Source organism: Stegostoma tigrinum, chromosome 26, assembly GCF_030684315.1.
Source record: "Stegostoma tigrinum isolate sSteTig4 chromosome 26, sSteTig4.hap1, whole genome shotgun sequence".
NCBI lineage: Eukaryota > Metazoa > Chordata > Chondrichthyes > Orectolobiformes > Stegostomatidae > Stegostoma > Stegostoma tigrinum.
The window spans coordinates 2,806,027-2,831,727 of NC_081379.1; the positions used below are offsets into that span (position 1 = coordinate 2,806,027).

At 42.2% G+C, this 25,701-nt stretch overlaps 1 protein-coding gene across 1 annotated transcript in view; it reads left to right on the forward strand.

Moving 5' to 3' along the window:
* Window positions 1-20,269, forward strand: part of noc4l (nucleolar complex associated 4 homolog) — a 42,771-nt gene extending 22,502 nt beyond the window's left edge. Inside the window, exons 8-15 of the mRNA XM_048556481.2 lie at window positions 795-845; window positions 5,180-5,291; window positions 6,712-6,772; window positions 7,483-7,593; window positions 10,241-10,404; window positions 11,284-11,366; window positions 14,906-15,019; window positions 20,018-20,269. Coding sequence (XP_048412438.2) covers window positions 795-845; window positions 5,180-5,291; window positions 6,712-6,772; window positions 7,483-7,593; window positions 10,241-10,404; window positions 11,284-11,366; window positions 14,906-15,019; window positions 20,018-20,134 — 813 coding nt within the window. The 3' untranslated portion in view covers window positions 20,135-20,269. The remainder of the gene's footprint in view (window positions 1-794; window positions 846-5,179; window positions 5,292-6,711; window positions 6,773-7,482; window positions 7,594-10,240; window positions 10,405-11,283; window positions 11,367-14,905; window positions 15,020-20,017) is intronic.
* Window positions 20,270-25,701: the final 5,432 nt, after the last annotated feature.

The window sequence follows — 25,701 nt, forward strand, 5'->3', positions numbered from 1 at the left end:
TAAAATCACCGTTAGCTCTTGTACAGATCTGACCACCATGTTTTCTTGGATAATGGACTTTATTGGTTGTTAGTCCTTATGTTGTTTTGCAGCCCTGGATTTGTGTGCTTAATTGTTTAATCACCATGACATGGTTCAAATTCCATTGAAACCTCCCTGGCTGTTCAAGTGCCCCTTTCTCAAGATTTCTTTCACAGCTTTTCATTGCTGAATGCATATTTTTAACAGAAGCACAATCCCCTTCCCCTTGCAAAAACAAGGAGATTAAAGTGAACCTTAATAAGATTCCATGCTCAGCAGGAGTATTTTATCTGGTGCTAGGTGCCACATTTTCGGAAAATTTGAATGCATTCAAGGGGATGCAGAAAAAAACAGGAGAACAGTTCCAGGGATATGGAACTTGAGTAACATAGATTGGAGAAGGTGGGACTGTTCGGAGAAGAGGAGGCTTAATAGCTATAGTCAAAATCAACAGCGGTCAAGACAGAATAGGTGGGAAGAAACCATTCTCATTGGTGGCAGGGTCAGGAACCAGAGGACAGCAAGGTGCTTGGTAAAAGAAACAATGGAGACGTGAGAATAAAGTTTTATTAAACTGAATGATTAGAATACGAAATTCACTGCCTAGGAGTGTGGCAGATGCAACTTCACTTGTAGCAGTTACAAAGAAATTGGATAATTATCTGAAGAGAAACATGTTGCAGGGTTAGGGGGGGCATGAGTGGACAGTGGAACTAACTTAGCAGGGACTAACTTCATTGTATCTTTTACAAATTTCCATTTTCTGTTAACAGGAACACAGAAGAGTGTTTGAGCGTCTGTGGCTCGCATTCCTTAAACACAAGGTATGTTTCTCTCTTAGTAATACTGCTCGAGTTTTTTTAACTGATTTTTTTTGGTTGCGGTTTAGTTTGAGGTTTTATTTCACACATCCTGTTCGCACCTTCAGGGTATTAGCACTTACATGGCTAATAATCCACTCACATTCCTCCATTTGACATGCTGTTAAATATTTTGGGTAAGATAAAACCTTGCAACACAACGATATTGCACAGTATTTGTAGAATTTAACAGATTATGGGTTCAATTAGACCTTTGAGGGTGTACGTGTTCCACATCAGCTTATGACTACTCTTCCAGCATATCTTTGTTTGTTTCTCCCACAGTTTATAAGCTTACCCTTGAATGTACAGAAATTATTCAGTTCAGTCACTCCTTTGGCAATGATTTCATGCTGTTTGAGTGAACAAGTTTCTTCTGAATTCTCTAACTTGTTTATTAGTTAATGTTTGTGAATAGTTGACCCCCTGGATCCCAAATCCATCCTATCAAACTGTTCATATACCTCCCACCTGACTTCTTTTTCAAGAGAAATAACTGTTCAGTCTTGATAGATATGAACTCTCAATTTTTGGACCATACTTATGAATCTTTTATAGGCTTTCCCCAGCGCCTCTGTAACCTTATTTATCAAATGAAGATCAGAACTGAGCACTACACTTCAAATGTTTTGTAACTAAGATTCAATTCACATTTAACATCACTTCTCGCGTGTTCTCTGAAGCTGTCACGTTGTATGTAGCACTGCATTGTACAGTGAAGATGTATTGATCAGTTATTAATTGAGACATTCTTGTGGGCTTCAGCCTTCCTTTCAAATTAACCTACCCTCGAACAAAGCCATGTCAAGTTTTATGTTCCTGTTCTGATTTCAGTTTACTGATGGTCCTCAGTGCTCGCTTTCCATCTCTGCAAGTGGTTGAGTTGTTATGTTGAAACTTTCAGGTGCTTTAAGCTGTAAACAGGATGTGTATTGCTATTGCGCTGTATCAAGAGCTCTTGGGTGGTGACAATGTTGCAATCTCTGTGGAAAGTAGGTGTTTTGCACTGATGTTTTAATTCTTTTTTGTTAGAAAAAATGTATTTTTTATAAATACTTGTGGATGGGATGAAGTGGGGAGTGTTGAGAACTATAGTGGAAGACTAGAAGAGTGGAACTAATTGGAATGCTTAGGCGACTTTGTACAGACACAGTTGGCTGAGTGGTCTCCTGCGCAATAAGATTCTAGCATAAAATTTCCTATCTATGTCATTCAAATTGCTATTTCCAATTCTTCCGTAACCAAGCTGTTATCACATTGCTTGCTGGTTCAAAATCCATCTCCTTGTATTAGGGCCTGACAAGAATAATTTAATGTGCAAACTCAGTAATGAAAGGTTCTGAAGAAGTTCACTGAATCCGAACCGTTAACTCTGTTTTTGCTCCACGGTTGCTGCTAGACTTGCTTAGTTTCTCCAGCAATTAGTGTTTTTGTTTTCTGATTACCAGCATCGGCAGTTCTTAGTTTTTCTTTTGTAAAATATTTTAAATGTAGATATAGAAACACAGAGCTGTACAGCACGGAAACGGACCCTTTGGTTCAACCCGTCCATGCCAACCAGACATCCTAAATAAATCTAGGTCCAATTTGCCAGCATTTAGCCCATATCCCTCCCTGAACCGTTCCTATTCATTTACTCATCCAGAAGCCTTTTAAATGTTGTAATTGTACCAGCCTCCACCACTTCCTCTGGAAGCTTGTTCCATACACGCACCACCCACTCGGTGAAAGAGTTGTCCCTTCAGTTTCTTTTAAATCTTGCCCTTCTCATCTATGCCCGCTAGTTTTAGACTCCCCTACCATGGGGGAAGAAGCCTTGTCTATTCAACCTATCTGTGCCCCTTACGACTTTATAAACCTCAATAAGGTCACCTCTCAGTTTCTGATGCTCTAGGGAAAATAGCCCAGCCTATTCAGCCTCTCCCTATAGCTCAAACACTCCAATCCTGGCAGCATTTTTGTGAATCTTTTCTGAACCCTTTCAAGGTTCACAACATCCTTCCTATAGCAGGGGGACCAGAATTGCATGCAGTATTTCAAAAGTGCCTTAACCAATATCCTGTACAGCCGCAGTATGACTTCCTAACTCCCATACTCAATGCACTGACCAATAAGGGCGAGCGTACCAGATGCGGCCTTCATTATCCTGCCTACCTGGGACTCCACTTTCAAGGAACTATGAACCTGCACTCCAAGGTCCCTTTGTCCAGTAACACCCACAGGATCTTACCATTAAGTGTATAAATCCTGCCCTGGTTTGCCTTGCCAAAATAGAGCACCTCATATTTTTCTAAATTAAACTCCATCTGATCAAGGTCCCATTGTACTCTGAGATTACCTTCTTTTCACTCCACTACACCACCAATTTTGGTGTCATCTGCAACTTACTAACCATACCGCCTATGTTCACATCTAAATTATTTATATATGATGAATGGCAGTGGATCCAGCACCGATCCTTGTGGCACACTTCTGGTCACAGGCCTCCGATCTGAAAAACCAACCCTCTGCGGCCACCATCTGTCTTCTACCTTCGAGCCAGTTCTATATCCAAATGGCTAGTTCTTCCCTGTATTCCATGTGATCTAACTTTACTAACCAATCTACCGTGAGGAACCTTGTGGAACTGGTCTGTATAGGTCATGTCCACTGCTCTGGCCTCATGAATCCTCTTCATTACTTCCTCAAAGTACTCAATCAAGTAAGAAAGACAAGATTTCCCACGCAGAAGGCCATGTTGACTACCCCTGATCAGTCCTTGCTTTTCCAAATGCATGTAAATGCTGTCTCTCAGGATTCCCTCTAACAGTTTGTTCACCACTGATGTCAGGCTCACCAGTCTGTAGTTCCCTGACTTTTCCTTACCACCTTTTTTTTAACATTGGCAGCACATTAGCCAACCTTCAGTCTTCTGGCACCTCACCTGTGGCTGTCGATGACACATATACCTCAGGAAGGGGCCCAGCAATCACTTCCCTGGCTTCTCACAGAACTATGCATTTTAGGAAGTTCAGCACCACCATCTCTGTAATTCTTGAAAGACTGTCCTTCTGGAATTTCTGCAGTATAATTTCAGTGCCATCAGCATTGCCACTTGTCATCCATAGAATTTGGAAACGTTATGAGGAGTTGTTTATTTGTTGTAGGGAGGACATTAACAGCTGTTATTGAAAATATTATAGCAGGGCAGTTCTAAAAGCAGACCCAACATGGTTTCTTGAAAAGAAAATCATATTTAACCAATGTATTGGAGCTCTTTGATGAAGTAACAAGTATTGTGGATAAAATGATACTGGTGAATTTTCTTAGTTTAGATTTTCAGGAGTCACTTGGTAAAGTGCCACATCAGTGGTTATTGTGGAAAATAAAAGCTTGTGGTGTAGAGGGTAACGTTGTGGATTGATGATTGGCTGGCTAACAGGAAACGGGGTAGATATAAAGGGTTATTTTCTGGTTGGCAAAATGCAATGGGCGGGGTGCCACAGGGATCAGTGCGATAGGGTTTCAACTTTGTGCAATCTGTGTGGGAGTAGATTAATTTAGGATATCTGTTCGGCATTGGCGAGTTGGACTGAAGGGTCTGTTTCCATGCTGCGCATCTCAGTATTTGAGGAGTTGTGAATGGTGCTGAATTGTGCAGTCATCAGCAAACATCCTGTCTTCAGACCTTTAGGATGGAGGGAGGGTCATTAAAGCAGCTCAAGGTGGTTGGATCTAGGGATTAACCTGTGGAACTCCTGCGGGGATGTCTTGGAATTGAGAAAAATGACCTCCAGTCAAAATGACCGTCTTCCTTTGTGCCAGGTATGACTCTAATCAGTGGAGAGTTTGCCTGGTTCCTGTCCTCCAGGTTTGCTAGGTGCCCTTGATGTCACAGTTGGTCAAATGTGACTTGAGATCACGGACTATCATTCACCTCTGGAGTTCAGCTGTTTTGTTTGAACCAAAGCTATGAAGAGGTGTGGCATCGAGTTGGGACAGTTGTATAAGGATAATACATACCAGTGAATATATATGAAGGGTCATTGGACTGAAGTGTTAACTCTTTCTGTCTTCGCAGATGCCACCATACCTGCTGAGTTTCTGCAGCAATTTCTGTTTGTGTTTTCTTCAGATCTCCAGCAGCCACAGGTCTTTGTTGTTTTTGAGAGTTTGTTTTTTCTAAAACCACTTTGGCTTGAATCGCACATCACCTGTTGCAGGAAGCCTTTGTTGTGACATTAACATAGGAAATCCATCAACAAGTCTGAAATATTACTGAAGATTGGAAACAGAATATTACTGATTTTTTTTAACAGCTATCGACTAACCTTTATAAGAAGGTGCTGGTGATTTTGCACAAGTCCATTTTGCCACACATGAGCAAGCCGACCCTGATGATCGACTTTCTTACTGCTGCTTATGAGATAGGTATGTGACTAAGGCTGTAAATCTTTTGTGTTATCTTTTTAAGTATAAAAAGCCCAGACCTAGTCATTCAGTCAATTTGTCGTCTCTAGTATTCAACATAATCAGTCTCTTCGTCCTCAAAGTGAGGAGTGAGCTGCACTGTCCAGTTTCTCACTGCAAAGAAGCATGGTTTGGAAGTGCAACACTAATGTCCCTTATTTTGTAAATTGCATCATGTCCCCTGTACCCCTGTATGCACTGCCAATCTTCCTGCATTACAGAGGTAACAACAGTTCAAAAGTGCTTTGTGAGCTGTAAGTCCCTTAGAGTCAGAGAGGTTTGCAGCATCGAAACAGGCCTTTCAGCTCCACTTGCCCATGCTGCCTAGTTTTCAAACTTAAACCAGTCCCATTTGCTTGCATTTGGTCCATTTCCATCCATACCTATTCTATCCATATACCTGTCCAAATGTTTCTTAAATGACAAAATTGTACTTGTCAAACCACTATCTCTGGCAGCCCGTTTCCGACACTCGCCAATCTCTACGTGAAAAGATTGCCCTCTGGACCCTTTTTTTTGTCTCCCTTCTCACCTTGAATCTCTGCCCCTAGATTTAGACACCCCTACCATAGTGAAAAGTGGTTGCCTATCTACCTCATCTATGCCTCTTATGATTTTATACACCTCTGTAAGGACTCTTTGGGATGTCTGACGTAAAAATGAAAGGCACTGTATATGTAAAATGTGTTTTTTGGGACTACTGTGATTGGTAGGGGAGACATAGTGGCATTGTCACTGGATTTGTGGCCCAAAAGCCCAGGCTGATGATGTGGTGACATGGTTTGCAATCTCACCACAACTGCCACTGGAATTGGAAGTCACTTAATGAATTTGGAATGGCAAGTGAGTCTCTGTAATGGAGAACTGTCTTCAATTACTGTAAAAAACTTGTCTCCTTCCCTAATTTCCTTCCAAAAAAGAAATGTGCCACCTTTACCCGGTCATACCTACATGCCACGCCAGGCGCACGACAATGTGGATGACTCATAACTGGCCTCCAAAGTAGCCCGAGCAAGCCTCTCAGTTCAACGGCAGTTCGGGATTGACAACAAATTTTGGCCATGACAATGATTCTGTACATCCCATAAGAGAATGAAGAAAGCTGGCAGGTTGAAACACCCTGTAGCTTTATCCCAAATCTCTGCATCTTGTTACAATGGTTTCTGCCTCCTCTTAAATTATAAAGCCCTTGCAACACCAACTTTGTTCACGTGCCCATTTTTTCCAAACTAATGTTCTGTCTCCCTCTGTACAGCGTGCTTCCCTGTATCTCGGAATAAGAGCAGGTCACTAACATTGCAACTGGACCGAGTCTCATTGACCACTTTGTTCACTGTGCTCTTTGAAGGTTGAAATTACATTGTATCCTTGTCTTTTGCAGGAGGAGCCATTAGTCTACTTGCCTTAAATGGACTCTTCTATCTTATTCATCATCATAACCTGTAAGTTTCTCTGCCTTGTTATGTATGAACACAGGAACTGTACCTCCTGGTGCAGATTTGACTTTTTGTATATAAAGACCAGGCACAATTGATTTGATCTGGTAGTATATGAGCTTTTGCTAATGGTGCAACTCAGAAAATGATCCCTTTATATTGTAGGTGTGTATGATCAGCGCATGGTTTGTGATAAGAATTATTAGCATGTATGTAGTAAGCATGGAGGTTGTATGAAGTGTGTGTGAGCATGCACAGTGGATGTGTCCTTGTTATGTATATTTTGAGTGGTCAGTGTATTGTTTGAATTTGTGATAATCACCTGGATTCCTTGAGTGTAATTATCCATTTTTAGAATCTGCGTGTGCACAGTCTGTGACTTTCTGCAGTCCCTCTCCATGTATTTCCTTTGTGCATGTCTGTGTATATGTGTATACGTACATCATGTGGTGTGTGTATGCACACCAATGTTCTGAAGTCTGTGCAGATGTGCCGGTGGAAACAGTTTCCCATTGTTCATTGGGAAAAACCTATCGTACTTGGAACACAATATTCAAAAAAAGTTTCGTCTTCTGCACGATATTCTGATTCTCTAATGTTCAGAGCTGCTTACTCTTGCTTAAGGGTATTCATGACTGTAAAAGCATACTTTGCCTAAGAGTCTGTACAGTTTTTTAATGTTAATTTTTAAAGTTTTATTTTGTGTATGTGTGTAGAGAATACCCAGACTTTTACAAAAAACTCTACAGTTTACTGGACCCGTCTGTGTTGCATGTGAAGTACCGAGCACGATTCTTCCACCTGCTTGATTTGTTCTTGTCTTCAAGGTCAGTACCTATATCTCTGTGGCCCAACACTTAACACCATGTGTTAGCTTCTTGTACTTATAAATGTAAACAGGCCCTAAGCCACATAACCAGACTTTGTACATTTGACTGTCTTTCTTCAAATTTCTGATGATACAAAAAGATAAAATCTGTTCAAACACCCTCGAGGCCACTGGTTGTTTTCCACAAGTTCATTATTTTTCTCCTTGTGTTCAATTTATGTTTCCCCTGATTCTGGCTTTTAATCTAACTACATTCACCTGGTCATTAGCAGCAATACCTTCAATTGATTCACTCAATTCTTTGACATATAGTCTAATCCTCACTGCTTTATTACACCCCGCTTTTTCTGTAAACTCTTGATAACTTTTCTTTCTACAACTTAATACTTATGCATTTATCTTCATGAAGTAGATGATACAGCACCGAAGGAGGTGACTAAGTCAACTGTGCCTGTGCAAACTCACTGAAAGAGCCCGCTCTATCCCTATAACACTTTCAGTGTTTCCTTTTGTAAGCATTTATTCAATTCCTTTTATGATATGAAACGTTTTGCATTACAGACCATAACAATTTGTTGTGTAAAATAATACATTTTTCTTGTGTCTTTTTTTTGTCAATAACTTTATAGTTGTATCATCCGGTCACCAATACTGCTACCAGTGAAAAGAGTCATCTCCTATATGATCGATCAACTTTGATCACTTCTCATACCTTGAACAACTTTTGCCAATTTACCAAAAAAGATTTACCAGGATGTTGCTGAGACTGGAGGGTTTGAGATGTTAAAATAGGATGGAAAGGCTGGGACATTTTTCACTGGAGCATAGGGGGTTGAGGCATGACCTTTTTGAGGTTTATAAAATCACGGGGTCTTTTCCCTTGGTTGGGGGAGTTCGAAATTAGGTTACCTATTTTTGAGATGATAGGAGAAAGAGTTTAAAAGGACATGAGGGACAGCTTTTTTCTTACACAGAAAGTGGGTCGTGTGTGCAGTAACTGCCAGAGGTAATGGTGATTGTGGGACCAGTAACACTGTTTAAAAGACATTTGGATGAGTTCATGAATAGGAAAGGTTTGGTGGGCCAAATGCAGGCGACTAGGACTAGTTTACTTCAGATTGGGAACATAGCATGGACTGGTTGGACTGCAGGGCCTATTTCCATGCTGTATGACTCTGTGCTAAGGGTCTGGAGTCACATGTAGGCCAGCCTGTGTAAGGCAAGCAGATTTCCTTCCCAAAAGGACATTAGTGAACCAGTTTTGGTTACAATAGCAGACAGTGGTTAAATGGTCACCATTAGATTAGCTTCATTATAAATTCCAGATATTTTTTGTGAGTTATAATTTCAATATTTGCCATGATGCAATTCAAATTGATACCCCAGAACATGAAAATAAAACAAAAGACTACAGGTGGTGGAGATCTGAAACAAACACGAATAGACAACAAAACAAACATTGGAGTTGGAGTCCAATAAACAAACCAAAGGCACCTCTTACTTGTACAAGACTATATTTACATATAATTGAGGCAGTGGGAGGGTCCTATATCTGAATGGACCCCCATTTAACTTCACCAGAAAGACCTTACACGGTGGCCTTGACCCACTGGGCCTTGGCAGCTGCTGCCCCAAGCCTTATTGTGTCCCTCAGTGTGTAGGCCTGGACCTGGAATGCTTAAGAAGTCAAGAATGTGTTGTCTGTACTGAAGGTAGTAGATCATGTGGATAAGCTGGTTAAGGAAGCATACTTCCTCTTCTCTGCTAAAGTTTAGAACATAAGAGCAGGGAGGTTATGCTGAAATATTAGTTCGATCGCAGCTGGAGAGAGAATCTTGATTTGATCCTACTTTACAGAAGAGATCCAATCATGCCAGAGATGGGACAGGGACGAATTGCAAGAACATTGCCAGGACCTTTAGTAATGAGGAATGGTTCGATAGAAGGGTTTTGTTTTCCTGGGGATTGAGGAATAACATGATTTAACTGATGCACATAAAATCATGAACCACTAGCTGTGTAAAAAACAAAGCTGTCCCTCATGTTCTTTTAAACTCTTTCTCCTGTCATCTTAAAAATAGGTAACCTAAGTTTGAACTCCCCCAACTAAGGGAAGAGACCCTGTCATTCACCTTATCTGTGCCCCCTGATTTAATGAAGTGAATTGGAAGAATTTACTTCCTTGAGTTGGCAGAAGTCCGGAATGGGGAATAGAGATTTGAATTAATTGGTGGAAGGAAGTTGGGGAGTGGTTATCATTCAGAGGGTGTAGAGGTTGGGAAGTGCCTGATTGGTGTCAGAGGCATAAAATCTTTTTGTCTTTAAATGACTCATGGATTTCTGTTTGAAGTGTCAAAACCTCCTACAGGGCTGCAAACCCAGGGGCCAGGGATTTAGCTGGATAGCTGTTTCACAGCCAGCAGAGGCATGCTGGACTGAACGGTTTGCTTGTGTGCTGTAAATCTTCTATGCTGCCACCATCTTGATCTCCTTCTGAAAGTGGGGTGCTCAGAATAGGACACTATCCCAGTAAAGGTCTAGCCAGTGACCAATATAGATGCAGTATACCGTAGAGTCCATAGACTTCTAAATGTCTACTTGTGTATGGACCAGTAAGTGTTTGAGATTTCTTTTCCTTTATCTAGCCATTTGCCAGCGTATCTTGTGGCAGCTTTTAGCAAGCGTTTATCTCGCCTGTCATTAAACTCACCCCCTCAGGCCCTGCTGATGGTTATTCCGTTCATCTGTAACCTAATCCGTCGGCATCCATCTTGCAAGCTTCTTATTCACAGACCTAATGAAACTCAAGGTAACTGTTCCTCTTACTCTTGTTTATCACTGCTGTGAATTAACTGCAGTAAAATGTGTTGTACCGGCATTTTGGCCATGTGTTTTGCAGGCGTAAATTTCAATTTATTGGAAGCTGAGAAACCTCTTAGTGATGACACAGAAACCACAGACCATCAAACCGGAGGCTTTTCATTTGTCCCCAGTAATTAGGTTAGATTTGAATTCCTGATGTCATTAACTTATGAGGAAGTTAAAATTGAGTTGCGCTTCAACACATCTACAGGGATGCAGTCCCTTAAAGGGAGGTAATGATTTTCCAGAACGTGAGCAAGGGACACACTAAAATCAGATAATTTAAATCGAATCTAGAAAGAAAAGAATCTTATAAGTGCTAAATGAAGGTCATTAGGGCTGTTGTGTTTGTTTGAAAGACTTATCCAATCAGCTCCATTTCCTCCTTGTGTATTCAAGTAACTAAATTAAGGTGATGTGATTCTTTTCTTGCTGTATTTTGTGAGCATTTGTTACCAATCCCTAAGTGCCCTCAGTGGGTTTGCTTTGCCATTTGAGCATAGTTAAGACTCAAATCGTTTTCTGTCACATGTCGACCAGACTAGGTAAGAGTGGCAGATTTCCCTCTCAAGGGCGTTAGTGACCAGAGTCTTTACAGCAGTTGATGGTACTTGTCATGGTCACCATTACTGAGCCTAGATTTCAAATCCAGATTTTATTAATTGAAGTTAAATTCCATCAGCTACCATGCTGGGATTTGAAACCCGACCCCGGAGCAATAGCTTGGGCCTAAAGCTGGCAGGACCAATGTATTGACCACTATGTCACCATCTTCCTTCCAGCTCCGAGGAAGAGTCATTTTGTATTAACCATGTGTATTTTTCAGATCTTTCTGCTGACCCATACATAATGGAGGAGGAAGATCCTGCAAAGTGCCGAGCCATGGAGAGTTCTCTGTGGGAACTCCAGGTTGGTCAGTTTACTGGGTATTGTTTCTGCCTGTTTGGAATTCCCCTCTGTACGTATGAAGGGCACTCAGACGTGTGTTGTACTGTAATCTTTTAGATTAAATTGATTAGATTGCCTACAGTGTGGAAACAGGGCCTTTGGCCCAACAAGTCCACACCGTCCCTTGAAGCATCCCACCCAGACCCATCCCCCTATAACCCCCACACCCCTGAACACTACGGACAATTTAGCATGGCCAATCCACCTAGCCTGCACATGTTTGGACTGTGGGATGAAACCGGAGCACCCGGAGGAAACCCATGCAGACACGGGGAGAATGTGCAAACTCTGCACAGACAGTCGCCCGAGGGTGGAATTGAACTCGGGTCCCTGAAGCTGTGAGGCTGTAGTGCTAATCACTGAGCTACTGTGCCGCCCCAATCTTAGGTTACTTGCCTTTTGAAAACTACGTGGATTTGAAACAAAGTGTTCAACAAAATGTTACACTAACTTAGACATAAGAAACGGGACATAGTTGGATTGTTCAGTCACTTGAGCAATTTCTACTGCTCAGTTAGATCACAGCTGATCTTCCACTTCAATTCCATTGGCTCGCATTATTTTCAAATCTCTTAAAGTTGTTACTGTCCAAATCTCTCTACCTTTTTCTTGAAGGTACTCAATGAATTAGAGTCCATAACCTTCTAAGGTGGAAAATTCCAAAGATTCACAGCCGTTTAAATGAAGAAGTTTCTCCCCGTTACAGTCATAGGGTTGTATATCACGGAAACAGACCCTTCTGTCCAACTTGTCCCTGCCGGCCAGATATCCTAAATTAATCTAGGTCCAATTTGTCAGCATTTGGCCCATATCTCTCTAAACCCATCCTATTCATATTCTCATTGAGATGCCTTTTAAAAGTCCTAAATAATTGATTCCACATTCTGTGACTGTGCCCCCCCCAAGTTCTTCATTCAGGGGAATGCAGTATTCCAGCATCTACCCTATCAAAGATTAGAAGATTACATGTTTTAATGAGATCACTTCTCATTTTTCTGAGTTCTAGGTTATGACTCCATCCCTCATTATTGAGAAGTCCTCTTAAAGTAAATAGAGAAGGTCGTAGAGTTTCTAACAGCATGGAATGAGGTCTTTCAGCTTATTCTGTCTGTGCTGCTAATCAAGTGTCTGTCTATTCTAATCGCATTTTCTGGCAATTGCCCCAAAACCTTATGTGCTATGGCATTTCAAGCAATTATCTAAATACTTCTTTTCATGTCCGGAGGGATCCCACCTCTATCACCCTTTTGGATAGTGAGTTCTAAATAAAAAAACTTACCTCTAATCCCCTCTAAACATGTTGCTTCCCACCTTAAAACTGTACATCCTGGTTTTTTTGACCCATCTACTCAGGGCAAAAGTTTCTTCCAATCTATTCAATCTCTGCTCCTCATTTTGGTATACCACGCCAAATCCACCTCCCTGCCCTGCCTCAGCCTTCTCTTCTCTAATGAAAACAAGCCCAGCCTAGCTAGAAATAACACAAAAATGTTTTGATGAAGAATCTGTAAACTTGAAACATTAAGCTCTGTTTTCTCTCCGCAGATGCTGCCAGAGCTGCTGAGTTTTGCCAGCGCATTCTGTTTTTGTCCCAGCCTATCTAGCTTCTCTTCGCTGTTGAATTGTTCCAGCCCAGGCAGCATCCTGGTGAAACGCTTCTGCACTGTCTCGCGTAAAACTACTTCCCATTGACCAGTATTGAACTCAATACTCCATCTGTAGCCTAACAGTATACACCATGACGTTATAACCTCCTTGCCTTTGTATTCAGTACCTTGACTGATAACTGCAAGTATTTTATATACCTCGTTTGCCACCTTGTCTGCCTGACCTACTGTCCTCAAGGATCTAAGGGTATGTGGTGGTTATTGCAGGAATGTATGTAGTTTACATGCCCTTCTGTTCTCAAGCTTAACTTTACGTGTGGATTGGCTGGATGGCTTGTTTGCAGTACAGAGTGACTGTGACCAACACCGTGGGTTCAATTCCCACTGAGGCTAGATGAAGGGCTGTGTTCTCAAACTCTCTCCTCACCTGAAGTATGGTGACCCTCAGGTTAAGCCATCACCAGTCATCTCTCTCTGTCATGAGAGAACAGCACTAAATATTTAGTCTCCCTTCCTATTCTCAGGTTTCCACCAGTCCTCATGGAATTATGAGTGTACAGATGTTAGATGAAGGCAGAGTCATTCTTAACTAAACCTTAGAAACAGGAGTAGACCATTTGCCACATTGAGTCTTCTCTGCTATTCAGTGAAATCATGACTGATCTGGTAATCCTCAATTCCACTTTCCTGCCTTATCCCCTTAATCCTTGATTCTCTTACTGATTAAAAATCTGTCTGTCTGAACCTTGAATATACCTACCGACCCAGCTTCGACAGTCCTCTGCAATAAAAAAAATTCAGTAGATTCATTACCCTCTGAGAGAAAAGAAAATACTCATCTCTGTTTTAAATGGGTGACTCAGTACTCTGAGATTATCCTCTGTTGTCCTAGATTCTCCGCAATGGGAAACAGCCTCTTAACAGCTACCCTGATAAGCCCCCTAAGAATCTTGTATGTTTCAGTAAAGGATCTTCTCATTCTTCTAAACTCCATTGAGTAGAAGACCTTTCCTCATAAAATCCATCCATATCTGGAATGAATTTGGTCACCCTTTTCTGGACCCATTCCTAAGATAAGACAACCTAAACTATTCACAGTATTCCTCATTGTTCATTGAGGAGACAGTGTTATAATGGTAATGTCACTGGGCTAGTAATTGAGAACCCCAAGCTAATGCTCTGGCACCATGGATTCAAATTCCACCAAACTGAAATTTGAATTCAAGAAAAATCTGGAATGATATGCTGGTCTAATGGTGATCATTAACCACTGTTGATTGGTGTAAAAACGCATCTGGTTCACTAATGCCCTTTAGGGAAGGAAATCTGCTATCACTACCAGGTCTGGCTGACGTGACTCCAGGCCCACAGTGATGAAGTTGACTATTAACTGCTCTCTGAGGTGGTCCTAACAAGTCACTCAGGACAAGGGGAAGTTGGAGATGGACAGTAAATGCTGGCCCTGCCAGCAGTACCTGCATCCCGTGAACAAATTTTTAAAAAAGTACAATGATTTGGTAAGACTGTGGCAACTCACCCTTTATCTGTTATGTGCATGATGCTTTGCACACTTTATAGTATGGGTGTGAGAGCGTGTGTTCCCAGCTGTGTTTTATTGGGCCTGCACTGTCGCATTGTCTCAGAGCGTTGTGGAGGCTTCACCACATAAGTATATTTTAAGCTAGAAAGACTGACTTTTTTGTCTTTTAAGGAATTGAGAGAGATGGGAAGTGACTAGGGCTGTATTAAGTGGTGGAGCAATCTTGACAGCCCAAATGGTCTCCTGCTCCTACATTCAAGAGTCCTCTGGCATTAAACTCAGCCTGTTTTATTTCAGTGTTACTCTGATTCTGTATATGTCAGCTTTGTTTTGCTCTCTGTCTCTCGTTCAAGACTCTGCAGTATCATTACCATCCTGATGTTGCCAATGAAGCAGCTATAATAAACAAAGCTTTGTCCAGCCAAGAGACTGACCTGTCCACACTCCTTGACCTTTCTGTTTCAGAGGTGAGTAATAATTTTGGGCAGTTGCTATATTTTGATCTGTTAATTAGGGGAGGAAGCGTTGTAGTTGTAATGTCACTGGCCTAGTACCTAGAGACATGGGTTTAGATTTCACTGTGGCAGATGGTAAAATCTGAATTCATTAAAAATTTACAATAAAATGCTAGCCTATGGTCACCATGGAGCCATTGCTGATTTGTTGTAAGAACCCATTTGGTTCACCAATGTCCTTTTAAGGAAGGGAATCTGCCATCCTTACCTGGTCTGGCTCACATGTGACAACAGACTCACAGCAATGTAGTTGATGCTTAAATGCCCTCTGGGGAATTAGGGGGGGTAGTAAATGCTTGGCCTAACTAGTGACACCCCCATCTTGTGAATGAATTAAAAATTTGCTCATCAGTCGGGATGTCGATCATTTATTATATACCCCTAATTACCCCTTGACTTGTTAGGACCACTACAGAGGGCAGTTGTAAGTCAACCCATTGATGTGGGTCTGGAGTAACGTAGGCCAGACCTGGTAAGGATGGCAGATTTCCTTCACTAAAGGACATTAGAGAAGCGGATGGGTTTTTGGCACTATAGGTTGTGGTTACTGGCTACTTTTAGGCTTCTGAAGATATTATTTGGCTGAATGATTACTGACCTGATGAAGATGATGTTGGATCCTGTCATTTAAATCTTTGCTGACTGGTGCTTGGAATATGAATGGGAGAGGGGGATGCAGTTCGTAAAATGATAAACCACCTTGCTCCCGTACTAACACTGTTCCAGTGAAGCTCAACGTAAACTGATGGGAGAACACCTCATTTGGCACTCCGTAGCCTCTGTTGAGAGGAATCTTCTGTAAGAGAATTAGAATGCATTCGGATTAACAGCCATGGTCTCTAGGTATTTTTAATCAGTTTGTTCAGAGGTATTACACACGTCTGGAGCAGGTAGGACTTGAACTCAGGCCTCCTAGGATCAGAGGTTGGGACACTCCCACCACACCTCAGAAGCCCTAATAGCCAGTGTCTACACTCACTGTAGTAAAAGCAGGCCATTTTGTATGGCCTTCATTGTTTGCATAGAATCAAATAACATTTGAATGGTGCAGAATGCAGTAGGTTTTACAGTTTTTAATAAACTGTGAACAGGTTTTGTAGGTTTTCTTATCTTCTCACCCCCAGCTTCAGAGATGCTATGATTCTTGTACAACTTGAACAGTCTGGGAGTGCTGTGGACATAATGAAGGCAGAGGCCACAGCACGCTTGTTGCCCTTCATTGTAGGGCCTGACTTAAACTTGGAAACAGTTACCTTGTGAACAACCCACTTAGGAACAGGACTGGGCCATTTCTTCCCTTGAGACTGCCAAACCATTCAACAAGATCTTAGGTGATCTGTTTGCTTCATGCTGTTGCCCACTTGGTAACCTTTCATCCGTTGCTTATCAAGAGTCTATCTGCTTTTGCCTTAAAGTAATCAGAATCTGTTTCCTCTATCTTTTTCAGGAACAGACATGACCCTGTATGAGAAAAACATTTCTCTTCATCTCTGTCTGAAGCTGCAACCCTGAATTTTAAACAGTGATCCCCAATTCCAGAGTCTCCATGCTGAGTGACCATTCTTTCCATATCTACTCTGTCACGTTTTCTCAGGATCTTTAATGTTTCAATCACCTTTTACTCAAAATTCCACCAAATACAGTCCTAACCTGTCCAACCTTTTCTCATTAACGTACCTTCCCATTCCAGGTATGAGTCAATTACATCTTCTCTGAACTGCTATCAATGCCTTTACATCCTTAAGAAGGGTGACCAATGCTGTACATAATCCCCTAGTTGTGGCCTCACCAATACCATGTATTACTGAAGCATAACTGTCCTGCTTTTGTATTTAGTTCCCTCTACAATAATCAATAAGTTTCTGTTAGCTTCCCTAATTACTTTGTGCATGGTAACCTTTTTCTGATTCATGAACTAGGAAACTCTGGTATCTTGGCATGTCACCCTCTGGAATCTCTCTCCATTTAGATAATGCGCTGCTTTATTGTTCCTGCCAAAATGGACAATTTCATATTTTCCCCACATTATATATGTGTGGACAGTGAGAGCCTTTTTCCTTAGATGGAGATGACTAGCATAAGGGACATAGGTTTAAATTGAGGGGTGGTAGGTATAGGACAGATGTCAGAGGTAGGTTCTTTACTCAGAGAGTAGTAAGGGCGTGGAATGCCCTGCCTGCAACAGTAGCAGACTCGCCAAGTTTAAGGGCATTTAAATGGTCATTGCGTAAACATATGGATGATAATGGAATAGTGTAGGTTAGATGGGCTTCAGATTGGTTTCACAGGTTGTTGCAACATTGAGGGCCGAATGGCCTGTACTGTGCTGTAATGTTCTATGTTCTACATCACTTGTTGCACCTCTGTCCACTCGCTTAATCTGTGCCTGTCTCTCTCTAACCTCTTTTGACCTCTTCACTGTTTAAATTTCTACCTATCTCAGTGTGAGAGAACACAATTGAAGAAACATTGTCATCTTGGGAGATCATACAATTATATTTAACACCAGAAAACATCCTAATGCACTTCATAAGGAAGAAGCAAAATGGGCAACAGGGCTAAGAGAACAGAGGAATGATCAAAAGGCTAACTCAGCATACTTCAGGTATTACAATCAGATAACGAGACATGGGATGGAGGAACTTCAAGCTGGTGGGTTGGGGTGTAGAAACTCAATACTGATGCCAGTTTATGGCAAAGCTGAAACAGCCAGATCTCAGTGAAAGTGATAATGGGAACTGCAGATGCTGGAGAATCCAAGATAACAAAGTGTGGAGCTGGATGAACACAGCAGGCCAAGCAGCATCTCAGGAGCACAAAAGCTGATGTTTCGATCTCAGTGAAATCTGGGTTAAGGTTTACTTTCCCTTTTAGTTACTCAGGAAATCATTCACTGAACATATTCATCAGGTCTGGCAGCATCTGTGGAGGAGAAAACGGAGTTAACGTTTCAGGTCCGGTGACCCTCTGAGGAAGGAAGGGTCACCGGACCCGAAACGTTAACTCTGTTTTCTCCTTCACAGATGCTGCCAGACCTGCTGAGCTTTTCCAACAACTTTGTTTTTGTTCCTGATTTACAGCTTCCACAGTTCTTTTGGTTTTTACATATTCATTAGAGACCATAACAGTGTAGAAGAATATTGAAGTGATCTCATTAGAAACATCAGATGGAAAAATTCAACCCTTATATCTCAACAGTGCCTTTACAGACATTGAAATCTCAGTGCACAGTCACCCATGTTTCCTGCTAAAGCTCACTGCTCAGCTACTACAGCTGTTATCTATCTGAAATTGCTGCAAAATTACTCAATACTATTCAATTCATCTCTTCGTTCCTCAAAATTGTTTTAAAAAAAAGCTGCTGACAATGCTCACTATTACTTAATATGGGTTCCCTAAACTCATGTCTTCAGCAACTTTGTAGGATCCCTTCCTCACTGACATCTTAGGAACTTCCTAGTCAGGAGTTTGCCCAACCCTGACTGCCTAAATTCTGCTGATAACTGAACCGCTGCATGAACCTGCTTCAGGCTCCTTCTGATAATAAAACTGTAAGATATAGGAGTGGAAGTAAGGCCATTCGGCCCATTGAGTCCACTCTGCCATTTAATCATGGCTGGTGGGCATTTCAGCTCCACTTCCCTGCACTCTCCCCGTAGCCCTTGTTTTCTTGCGAGATCAAGAATTTATTGATCTCTGCCTTGAAGACATTTAATGTCCCAGCCTCCACTGCATTCCATGGCAATGTATTTCACAGGCCCACCACTCTCTGGCTGAAGAAATGGCTCCTCGTTTCCGTTTTAAATTTACCCCCTCTAATTCTAAGGCTGTGCCCACAGGTCCTAGTCTCCCTGCCTAACAGAAACAACTTCCCAGCGTCCACCCCTTCTAAGCCACACATTATATTGTAAGTTTCTATTAGATCTCCCCTTAACCTTCTAAACTCTAATTACTACAATCCCAGGATCCTCAGCTGTTCGTCATATGTTAAACCTACCATTCCAGGGATCATCCGTGTGAATCTCCGCTGGACACCCTCCACCGCCAGTATGTCCTTCCTGAGGTGTGGGGCCCAAAATTGGACACAGTATTCTAAATGGGGCCTAACTAGAGCTTTATGAAGTCTCAGAAGCACATCGCTGCTTTTATATTCCAACCCTCTTGAGATAAACGACAACATTGCATTCGCTTTCTTAATCACGGACTCTACCTGCAAGTTAACCTTTAAAGAATCCTGGACCAACACTCCCAGATCCCTTTGTACTTCAGCTTTGCGAATTTTCTCACCGTTTAGAAAATAGCCCATGCCTGTATTCTTTTTTCCAAAGTGCAAAACCTCACATTTACTCACATTGAATATCATCAGCCATTTCCTGGACTACTCTCCTAAACTATCTAAATCTTTCTGCAGCCTCCCCACCTCCCATAATCATCCAACTCATGTCAGCAAATGACTTTAATGGTCTTTTATAAAGTGCTTTAGGATGTTTTCTGATGTTAAATGTAATTGTATGATTTCCCAAGACTTAACCAGTGATCTCTCCAGGTGGCATGCTGGTTATTGAGCTGAAATCATATGACAAGTTGGACATGCTTCAAACTCAATGTTTATATTGACTTTCTGAACCTGAAAGTAAACAGGTCATTCCTTCACAGACTGACAAATCCATTTCTGCTCCACTTCAAAACCCAAGTTCCTAAATTTTAAGAACACATCATGAGCCTTCATAACCGATAGATCTCATCACCTTCCGTTCTCTCAGTCTATGTAATTTTGTTTGTTTTAAAATGAGTTTCTAGAGAGATATATGAATGGACAGGGAGCAGAGGGACAAAGATCCTTGGAAAATAAGCAATAGGTTTAGATAGAGGATCTGGATCGGCGTTGGCTTCGAGGGCCGAAGGGCCTGTTCCTGTGCTGTAACATTCTTTGTTCTTTGTTTTAAACAGCTTTTTGAAAAAGAGCCAAACAGGAAAGTGAAATCAGTTCCCTTGGAATTCGAGCTGGCTGAAGGATTACTGGGAAAGAGGAATGATCTGGTCAGGCACCACTGGACTTTGGAATAACAGTTGCTACAGAGTGCAACATACCTCATTGCCTACGAGTATGCAGCAGATTTATCTGTTTCTCTGTGGTTTTCAAACTCTGTTTCCATGCTGTGATAATCATTACAGTTATAAATTAAAGGACTTGGTAGTGAATCTGTGGTTAATTCTTTAAGGTTGTGCCTTGAGTTTCTGTGATTTACAAAGGCAGAGAGATTGAGAGCAGAGTTTGGACGTAACAAATAACTGTTACACGCACAGCAAATTTGAAAGGTGAAGTCCCAGTTATTTGGGCAGTGGGTGCAAGTAAAGAGTTCTGCATTTTTGTCACATTCGTCACAAAAGGACACCTGGCAGCAAAGAGCTGAGGATCAGGAAGATCCCATTTCAGCTGACATCCCTCAGTCAGAGTCTGACTGTTTGTTAGAGCCTACCTCTAACGAGTAGAAGGGGATATGCTGATACGGTGAGAGGAAAAGGTTTGGGGAAAAGGCTTGTTTGGTGTATGCACACTGACATGGGCTATACGGGACAAAAGCACTGTTGATTTAATTTGACAGACTAGTTGTCTGTTATATGGAATGTGAATTGGGTGCATTGGGAACCGAAGTTGGGTCCTCCAGCTCCTGCCCCATACATTTAAGGCTGTGTTTGGTGTTAGCACCAGTGTAGGAGTGTACTCGACGACAATGCGGTTTCTTTTCCTGTGACGTCACTGCTATTGATGGGCCACGAGGCACCTGTAACAAAGAGCTTCTCCAGTAATTGCAATGTTTGTTTATTCCAGATTTCTGTTACCTCTGTGTGAAGTACTTGCTGACCTCAGTTCTGAACAGACTACCTCATCTTAAGTATAAGCCCCTTGTTTCTAGCTACCCTGTGAAAGGATGGTGCTCTGCCTCAGTAATGTGACCAAACTGATGCATTTGATACTCAATGCCAGAAAGTTGACAATCTGTCTGAGTGATGTCAGAATCTCAGGCGTCCAGTCGCTCCTTGACCCACTTCTGAAAGATGAAGTGATGATTTATGACAATTAACTGATATTTTATATAACATTGTGTATGTGTGTATACACATGTATAGCAGGCCCTGCAGGCTCGTAAAGCCATTGCTCAGTTATGTCTGATCTGTTACCCAATGTGGATAACAATGTGGGCAGTGCAACTGAGGTTGGCTTCACAGTGGGATAAGATAGGAAAATTGACCAGTAAGTGCACCTCTTGTGCTTTCTGTCTTGGGATGCTTGGTAAGAGTTTTGAGTGTGGTGAGGGGTCAGATGAGGACAAGATAAGGTCTGGTTGTGAAAACACTGGTGATCAAAGAGACTGCGACCCTTATTTAAACATTTACAAATGATAACTGGTTGGTTAGATGAGATCACGTGGATATATCCGCTGATTTAGCCATCGGTTTGAGAAAAGCAGAGGACAAAATTCCGAGGAAACATTCCCTGAAAGATAAATCTTGATGCCACAGCAAGAGTGTGGTCCCCAAGCTGCCACTTACAATATGTGAAAACGTGACTGTGTTTGCACGTTGACCTTGCAGTTGCTTCATAGCCTTCTCTGTTATCTGTACATATCCTGCCAGCTACCTTGTAATATGGCTCATGTCACAATATGACTGCTGAGCTATCATGAGGAAGCCACGAGAGCTTACTTGTCATCCTCATATGTCATTGTCATAGTGAGAAGCTGAACAATCTTAGCATTCTCATTCTGTGAGATCAGGTCTTGCATTAACTCTTGCTATTTCTAATATTCTATTTAGTTCTACTAAATCTTGGACATTGAGTTCGGAAGCGTCCAGTCATTAATCAAACAACTACTCCATATAATTCTGGTCGCCCTGCTATAGGAAGGATGTTGCAATACTGGAAGATTTGAGTTATAAAGAGAGGCTAGATAGGCTGGGATGTTTATTCCCTGGAGCATAGGCGGCTGACCTTATAGTGGTTTACAAAATCGTGAGGGGCTTAGATAAGGTGTATAGCAAAGATCTTCACTTCACGGTAGGGAAGCCCGAAAGTAGAGGCCATTGGTTTAAGGTGAGAGGGAAAAGATTTGAAAGAAACCCGAGGGGTAGCGTTTTGACACAGAGGGTTATGCATATATGGAGTGAATTGCTAGAATGAAGTGTAGAAGTGTGTACAGTTACAACCTTTAAAAGACATTTGGACAGGAAGGGTCTACAGGGATATGGGCCAAATGTACATAGGACTAGTTCATAGAACATAGAACAGTACAGCACAGAACAGGCCCTTCAGCCCACAATGTTGTGCCGGCCATTGATCCTCATATATGCACCCTCAAATTTCTGTGACCATATGCATGTCCAGCAGTCTCTTAAGTGTCCCCAATGACCTTGCTTCCACAACTGCTGCTGGCAACGCATTCCATGCTCTCACAACTCTCTGTGTAAAGAACCCGCCTCTGACATCCCCTCTATACTTTCCTCCAACCAGCTTAAAACTATGACCCCTCATGTTAGCCATTTCTGCCCTGGGAAATAGTCTCTGGCTATCAACTCTATCTATGCCTCTCATTATCTTGTACACCTCAATTAGGTCCCCTCTCCTCCTTTTCTCCAATGAAAAGAGTCCGAGCTCAGTCAGCCTCTCTTCATAAGATAAGCCTTCCAGTCCAGGCAGCATCCTGGTAAACCTCCTCTGAACCCTCTCCAAAGCATCCACATCTTTCCTATAATAGGGCGACCAGAACTGGACGCAGTATTCCAAGTGCGGTCCAACCAAAGTTTTATAGAGCTGCAACAAGATCTCACGACTCTTAAACTCAATCCCCCTGTCAATGAAAGCCAAAACACCATATGCTTTCTTAACAACCCTGTCCACTTGGGTGGCCATTTTAAGGGATCTATGTATCTGCACACCAAGATCCCTCTGTTCCTCCACACTGCCAAGAATCCTATCCTTAATCCTGTACTCAGCTTTCAAATTCGACCTTCCAAAATGCATCACCTCGCATTTAGAAAACCTGGTCAGCATTGATGAGTTGGGCCGAAGGGCCTGTTTCTGTGCTGTGTGACTCTGTGACTCCAAATGTGTTCATAACAAGAATTGCAATGTGTTCACAGCTCCACTCTGAACACCTGCCTGCCCAGCTCTAGAATCTTCAATACCTTCCTCCTGCTGATTGCTGGCCTGCCTTCCTATTCGCTCTCTCTGGAAGTGGGGGAGCAAGATGGTGAGTAGGGGTGTGGTCTGGTGGTAGGGAAGGTTGCAGTCAGACTTTGGGAGTAGGAAGCAGAATGGTAAGTTGGGGCACTGTTAAGGAGTAGGGCTGTATCATGAAGTGAAGCAGAAGAGTCATACATTAAATGGGGTAGGTGAGTCAATCCAGGCTCTAGCTCTGCTTGAGTTCAGAGTTTGGGAAATGGTACAAGAGAAGATCCAGCCTGCTTTACCATTCAGTAGGATCAAGGCTGACTTTCCCTTACAAGTCTGTTGTGCCACATTATTCCCTAGTGTCAAAAAAAATCCATTGATCTCTGTCTTCGCCGTACTGTGCAACTTGAATATTCACACCCTGCTAGGTCAAAGAATTCCAAAGATTCTTAACTCTTGAGTGAAGAAATTTCTCCTCAATCAAATCTTTTTCCCAGAGTTGACTTCTGGTCTGCAGGGGCTTGCAGTATACAGTAGTTGGAACAGAGGGAAACTTTTTGGTCCCTCAAGCCTCTTCTCTCAGCAGAATTGGGACAATCAGAATATCAATTCCATTTACCTGCTTCTGTTCTGTATCTTTTGATGTCTTAACAAACAAAAAAGACTATCATGGTCTTGAAAGGCCCATATGGCCCCCAACGTTCACAGCTTTTTCAGGAGCGATGGAGGCTTCGGAGCACTCATTGCATGAAGTTCTTCCTGGCTTCACAGCTAAATAGCCTGCGCCAACACTGTGACGCACAGTTGGAGAAGCCACAGGACCTTCTCGCAGAGACGAGCAAATGGCCAGTTCCCTCGGAGTCACTATGCGAAATTGGGTGGACAACGCAGGGAATGAGTGGCCAAGCTGAGGCTTCTCACTGGACATTGTGTCCTTCCTATTATGATGATGCGGAGAAGAAACAGGGGTGTGAAGGTAATTGAGAGACAGGTAATTCAAAGAGCTGGTACAGGCATAGTGAGGCAAATTGCCTTATAGGCTGTTTTAGTCTGTGTCATGATATAGCAAATCGTATGTGTCAGCTCTTTGAAAGAGCACTTAGTGTCACACCCTCTGCTCTTTCCCCATAGCCCTGTGAATGTCTTCATTATCAATTACACACCCAAATACCTTTCAAAGCTAACGGGAACTGCAGATGCTGGAGAATCCGAGAATACAAAGTGTGGAGCTGGATGAACCCAGCAGGCCAAGCAGCCTCTCAGGAGCACAAAAGCTGACGATTCGGGCCTAGACCCTTCATCAGAGAGGCCTGAAACGTCAGCTTTTGTGCTCCTAAGATGTTGCTTGGCCTGCTGTGTTCATCCAGCTCTACACTTTGTTATCCACCTTTCAAAGCTTACTGTTGATCTATTCCTGCTACTCTTTCACTTAATGGTTTTCTTCTGAAAATTCTCTCATACAATGTCTCCCATTTATTTTTTAAAATATTAAGTTCAGCTCAGTTTTAGATTTTAAACAACTTTAGAAAATATCAGGAGTTGGCCTTTTGTTAAAAAATGAGCTTCTCAGTCTTGGCCCTCAGTTAGTACTTTTGATACTTTGTGGTTTTTGCATATAAACAACTGAACTCCTGGACACACTCATTTTATCTAGCCCAAGGCTAAGATTAAGATAACATCTACCTCTATCAAGTGGCTTAATATTGGGTTGTGGTTGCCGTGTTGGCATCTGATAATCTGCTTTCACTTTCCCCTGCCACCTCATGCCAATTGAAAGCCCATTTTCAATGTTATTGCAAAGCAGTTTCAGTTTTGTAGCAAAGCTAATATTGATGGATTGGGAACTGGTGTTGACGGCTGAACCGATTGGAAAGCAGGTAGAGAATAATTTTTGTTTGGACAGGCGACTAACTCTAGTTTCAAGTAATGTAGACAACGGGAGAATACAGTGAAATGAACTGGATTGCTGACTCAACAATGGCTTTCCTGATTCATCAATGACCCTTCAACTGCTGATGGTTAAGTAAGTAGCTTGAGTGACACAGTGGCTCAGTGGTTAGCACTGCAGCCTCACAGTGCCAGGGACCCGGGTTTGATTCCACCCCGCCCAGGTGACCATCTGTGTGGAGTTTGCACATTCTCCCTGTGTCTGTGTGGGTTTCCTCCAGGTGCTCCGGTTTCCTCCCACAGTCTAAAGATGTCTAGGTCAGGTGGACTGACCTTGCTAAATTGCCCTGTAGTGTCCAGGGATATGTAGGTTGGGTGGGTTAGCTGTGGGAAATGCAGGGTTATGGGGATAGTGCATGGGATGGATCTGGGTAGGATGCTGTTTGGAGGGTCGATGTGGACTTGATGGGCCAAATTGCCTGCTTCCATACTGTAGGGATTCTGATTCTATCTCTTCAGGTTCTAAACATAAATGGCTGGATTGATTAGCAGTTCAGGATGGGTTTACACTGAA